The 6,176-nt window shown below is 36.7% G+C and overlaps 1 protein-coding gene across 4 annotated transcripts in view; it reads right to left on the bottom strand.

The window, feature by feature from the left end:
• The window catches only part of LOC110023438 (sister chromatid cohesion protein PDS5 homolog B), a 171,446-nt gene that overhangs the window by 58,404 nt on the left and 106,866 nt on the right, over positions 1 to 6,176 (bottom strand). For 3 of the 4 annotated variants that reach the window (XM_020722879.1, XM_020722862.1, XM_020722870.1), the window contains 2 exons: positions 2,625 to 2,774; positions 2,472 to 2,540 (listed from right to left, as the gene is read on the bottom strand). The exons of the other annotated variant lie outside the window; for it this stretch is intronic. In XM_020722879.1, the coding sequence (XP_020578538.1) occupies positions 2,472 to 2,540; positions 2,625 to 2,774 (219 nt within the window). The remainder of the gene's footprint in view (positions 1 to 2,471; positions 2,541 to 2,624; positions 2,775 to 6,176) is intronic. 4 annotated transcript variants of the gene reach the window in all.

Here is a 6,176-nt window from a genome sequence, read left to right on the forward strand (position 1 = left end):
GTCAGAAATTTCAACCCTGACTGACAAATTCAAGTTTGCTCTCATTGGAAAATTTCAGTGGGGACACCCACCTATGGAGGTTATCAGGAAAAGTTTTGATGACCTCAAATTAGCAGAAAAGTGAAAAGTGGGACTCATGAATGGAAGACATGTTTTGATTCAGTTAACTGTGCCCGAAAACTACACTTGGATTTTCTCCAACAAAATATCTTAACCTTGTTGGTAAACCTATGAAGTTACTCAAGTGATCTCCATTATCCAATTCTTCTTGTTGTCTCTAGCTGCAGCTGAAAGGTACTCTAGGACAGCAGTGAGGTAAATAGGAGCGTCCGTGTCCTTCTTGATATAGCGAGCAATGCGGCTACGGGGAGCTGAAGACCATCCTTAATACTTTAGGTGACCCTCTACTTCAGCCCTCCTCTCTTGGCCGCCGACTGCCTTCTGCGTTTTGGTTGTAGAATCCATGATCGGATTTTCAAACCTCTGAGATCTTGCTTTACGGGGAACAAAATAATTGACAAAATTCATATATATCTATATATAGTTATCCTCTCAAGCTTCGTTGAGCTCTGCTAGGGTTTTGCCTCACAGCGAACCCTAGCCTCTGCCGCTGTAATTACACGCTCGTAGAAGAAGGGGGGTACGCTCCTCTATTTCTTTCATCTGCTTCGTCGAGCTGCACCTATGCTCGCTGCTCTTTGTAGGGCCGATCGCGCTCTGCGGCTTCGTTTCCTGCTTCTGCGGCGTCGTCTCGCTGCGGTTCTTCTGCGCAGCTTTTGTCAAACTGAGGTTTCGACTCTATCAAGCAAATCTGTAGTTCATATCTGCGGTTTACTGTCTTCTGTGCTGCGCCCCGGCCTCTTCGGCCCTCTGCCCGACTTGCAGAGCTTCTCCTTACTGTGATGGAGCCTCCTTTTTCTTCGGTTGAACCTGACAAAACCCCATTTACCAACGTTGTGGGTAATCCTCAGGGGGAAACGGCAGTTGTGTTCCCCTCAAGTTATAAGGAGAATCGTGATGGTACAAGTGACTGTCCTTTTATTAAGAATGCAAACAGAAAAAGTGTGAAGGCAACACTCATTTTCTATGAGTCAGAAATTTCAACCCTGACTGACAAATTCAAGTTTGCTCTCATTGGAAAATTTCAGTGGGGACACCCACCTATGGAGGTTATCAGGAAAAGTTTTGATGACCTCAAATTAGCAGAAAAGTGAAAAGTGGGACTCATGAATGGAAGACATGTTTTGATTCAGTTAACTGTGCCCGAAAACTACACTTGGATTTTCTCCAACAAAATATCTTAACCTTGTTGGTAAACCTATGAAGTTACTCAAGTGATCTCCGAATTTTGACCCAAATCATGAAACTTCCACTGTACCGGTATGATTTAGTTTACCTGGTCTCAAGCTGCATTTTTTAACCATCAGATTCTTTACTCTATTGGGGTCATCCATGGGGATCCTTTGAAGCTAGATCTGCCTACTTTCAACCTAACCAGACCCTCGGTGGTCAGAATACTTGTGCAAAGGGATATTACTTTACCTGATGTTATTGAAGTCTGGCTGGGAGCAACCCATAATAGTTATTGGCAACAAATCGTAATTTATATTGTACTCATAGTAAGATGCTTAGTCATGTCCTTGATAAATGCCACAAGTTTCATCTAAATTTGAAATCTAAAGTTCAAGTGAATAAGGATGGGTCTAACTCCGCTGCTCTGGACATTTTAGTTCCACCTAGGAAGGATACTACCAGACAAGAGGTGTCTGTTACCCCTGAAGAACCCCCAATGACATTGCTGTTACTATTACTGCGAGTGATGTGACGCTAGCATCTTCAAACCCCATAGAAAACAATACTGATGGACTATTACCTACAAATAATAGTGTTCAGACTGATAATCAAGAGAGTCTCGTAGCTCCACTTCTTCAAGAATTATCCGGTGTAGAGGCAACTCATACTTCACATTAACTAAAACCTATTGTAGGTACTACGGTTGGTAATCCTTCTACTTCAGCTCTACCACCCCATCAGACTGATACTTCGGAAGAAGAATGAAAGGTCTATTCAAGAATGAAGAAGAAGAATGGAGGTCGACTCCAACTCGGAAACACATTGGATGATACATTGGTTACTACTGGCAATGGCAATCATCTTACCAGCTTATTAGCTTGCTCCTACCCTAGAACTAGAGGCAGAGGCAAGACCAAATTGGGTAACTTTATAGCCACCTGATACTATGTATTTCGCCACTGTTAGGTCTTTTATTTAAGTATCTAATGTATTTTTCTATTTTTTCCTAGTTTTGGAAATATTTATGATTTTTGTGTGGGCAGGGTGTCATGTGTGGGTCATCCCACACATTGTATTTGTATATTTCTTTCTATTTAATATATTAGCCTTTTTGGGCTTTCAATATATATATATATGACTTTTATATCAATGCATTGAGGGGCAGCAAGGTCAATTACTTTCATTATGCAAGAACTGCTGCAGCTGATATCACCATTCAGAAAAGATTCTGCAACTTCAGAGTACACCTGCATATAACATTTAAAAGAGTTGGAATAACCATTTTTTTCATTACAGATCAACAAACATTATGAAAGGGTTCATAAATTCACCTCTGAAGTAACAAAAATATTCTGAACAACGAAGTTGATTACTTCTTTTTCATGAAGCTTGTACGATGTAAAGGAATGGCGTGCAACACAACTCAAAGATTGCAGGATGGTTGGAATATTCTGACCACTTTTCAGAGATCTTACAAGTTTCTGCACATAATTTTCAAGCAAAATAAAGTCATATAATGCTAAATAAAATTTGTTTTTTATGAACCATTATCTTCCATCCATTTCTATTGGGTGTTGCAAAAGTTGTATATTTTTCTCAAATCAATTGCACAACTTCTATCATTCTACCTTCTCTCTACAAGTTTTCCTCCGCACTCCACACAAAATTAATTTTAGACATCCAATTCATTGCTGCATTTTGAAGCATATATCAACATGACCAAATAATCTGTTAACTCCCACCATCCCCTTAACATAATAGTTTTTCAATATATCTGTCAAAATTAAGCAAGTTAACTAACATACAATTGAGATATTTTATTTTTGGTGATAAATCAACTATATCAAATTGACTAATATTTTATTCACATTTTTAGGAGAAATTGTGACTTAAATCCCTATTAATGAACTTCTATTGTGATTATTTTATATAACCTTGCATATGTAATTATTATTTATCAGTCAATAAATATTTTCAGAATGTCCTAACATGACATCAAATCAGAGCCATTGTGCTCTCTTTGCAAAAACCTTTTTTCTTCATTCCGAAGTTGTGTTAAGATCATGCCCCACAAAAGACTGATTATCAGGTTGTTCCTTCACAAAGCCACAAGGATTTTTTTGCTTTTGTGTCATGATCTGGCCCGAGAATTGGAATTGACCAAGATGGGTACATAAGGTCCGACAGTGGAAATTAAATTTTTTTATATTCATTTTCTATAACTAACATTTAAATAAATTAAATAGTCACTATATAAAAGCAAATATTTAAGTAGTATAACTAAGTTTTCATCATTACTAGTTGTTCACGTCTTCTATAAATATTTGATCTTCTATCGCTCATCTTTTAAATCACTTAATTAAACCTAAAATGTTAGTTTGAAAAATAGTGAACTAATCATAGCCAGTAAAAACTCATACTCCATATGTAGAATAGTTAAACTTTATGTAAATCAATCTACGAGCATGTGAATCATTGTACAATCCAATATGATCATTCAATGTAATTCGAAACACTTACTATATCTTCTTGTATTGTTTGAAATCAATATCGATTTAGTCAATATACAACCGCTATAGAATCCTCTTCTAAATTTAAATCATTTGAGATACTTCAATATCAACATCGTTTTCCATTTACGTGCATGAGTACCTTTAGCATTCTTACGTTAGTACCATAAAATGGTGACTCAATCAACGTCAAGTAGACACATGCAAGCATACTATAAAATCATTATCTAATAATGATTGATTCATTTCCATTTGTATAACATTCAATATTTATAAAAAAAATATTGAGTACACATTCTTACAATATGAACAAAAATATAATAAAATCATAAATAGTGAGTTTGTAGTAATTCAAATATAACTAATGACAATAATAGTAAACGTATTTAGCCTAAAAGAAAAAAAAATAATATAATAACATAAGAACATAAGTACTCCTCTTGATCATAAATATATTGTTTGCTCTTAATTTTCATCACCTCTTCCAAAATAACACCAAGAAAATATTAAATATTCATTTTACTATATATAACATTAATTAATCATGTTTAAATTTAATTATTCATTGTTATTTTATTGCATTAATTTATTTAAGTCTTCAATATTTAAAATTCAAATTTAATAATTACAACTAATATTAATATTAAATATAACTAATATATATAAAATGCTTTTGGAAATAAAACCCTAACCTTTCTTGCTGGCACCAACCTTTCTTCAATCCAAATCTAAAACTTCTATAGCTTGAATCCTGATTTAATTAAACCTTACTATTAATAATTAATAATTAGTAATAGAATAAATCATAAATTAATATTTTTAAACCTTCACCATTAAAATGTTTTGTCTACCCTTCCCACATGCATAAATCCTTCTCCCTTCACGAAAAGTGAGATCCGCCTCCTACATGCACGCACGATAACTCCTTCCTCTCTTCTTTCTTCGATCGGCTAGGGCACCCTTCCCCTCTTTTTCTGCACACGCACAGGACTCACGAGAAGTCTTTCGTCTTCTTTATATCGCACAAGGATCCTCTTCCTCTGTTGGGGCTCGATCGAGCGCGATAGGTTTCACACAACAGTAAAAAACCGCAATAACCTCACTCCTTCAGCTTCTTCTCCTTCGGCTCCTTCGTGTGCGGGATCGTCCAAGAATTTTGACAGTCTCACTAGCGCCACTTTCTTCCTACGCACCCTTCATATCTTCGTGACTTTATATGCATCAATCAACTCCCCAGATAAGTCGTTAATGATCGAAATTGGCATGTGCTACAAATTCTCTCAATCTCGATTTCATCTCATGATGGTTTATAGACTGAGCTCACCCCTTGAGTTGTCGACCCCTCGCTTCATCTCCCACTCTTCGACTCCATCGAGGAGGTGAAACGAGGAGTTATATTTTGGCGTTGAGATCAAATGCTTGGCAGAATCTCAACTAGTTGGCCTTTGTACTTCACAAAGGTAACATAAATACATTCGGCTTGTTATGTTCACAGAACTCATAGGCAAGTACACCTTGCAATGATCCACAGGGTTTCATTCTCACTGAGCTGCATATCTCATTTCACTGTTTACTATGTCCGTGGTACTCTCCAAATCACATATCTCAACACTCCCATTACTTCTTCTCACTTATTACCATTTTAAAGGCTAAGGCTCCTATGACCAACACAAAGGGCCCAAAATATTCTTCAAGAGGCATTAAGCCCATGACCTCGTACAAATTAATCCTATCATAAATTTCATTATTGCAGAACTTTTTCATGAATATCACAACCACAAAACTCAACAGGTAAAACTATTGCGAGTGCGCTCGATATGTAAAATTAGCCATCGAAGGAAGAGGGAAAAAACCTGACCTTTGACAGGCAAGGCAACAAAACCTGCTGCGAGAATCCTTGCAGAAAAATATTTAACCAACAATTAAAAAACCACACATACTCTTCACCATTGCCTGAGACATGTAAGAGGCGGTACAAGTGACACAGGCTTAACACCTGTCCAAAGCAGAATTGAGAGGAGCAGAATCAATCCTAACCAGTTTCCTTCTAGTCTGATTTAGGAAATTCAGCCCCCAGGAGCAAGCTGGCCCCCTTGATGCTCTCATTTATCTTATTTAGATTGATATTACAGTAATTTTCGTATAATTAGTATAAATAACTAGTTCAGAAATCTATTGATAAGGTTTGATTCTTATGCTTTTGGAGATTGGTTCTCTGATTTTTTTTCTTCTTTGAAGAGCAGCAGTCTTTTCCTCTTCAAATTGTTTCTTCACAGCTTAATCGAGAAAGGTGGTGGACCCTCCTCAATATCAGTATACCTTCTACAAATTTGTCAGTTGTCCTCACTATTTTTTCAAGGACCCGCCCACCCA

This window comes from Phalaenopsis equestris, unplaced genomic scaffold, assembly GCF_001263595.1.
Source record: "Phalaenopsis equestris unplaced genomic scaffold, ASM126359v1 Scaffold000002, whole genome shotgun sequence".
Lineage (NCBI taxonomy): Eukaryota > Viridiplantae > Streptophyta > Magnoliopsida > Asparagales > Orchidaceae > Phalaenopsis > Phalaenopsis equestris.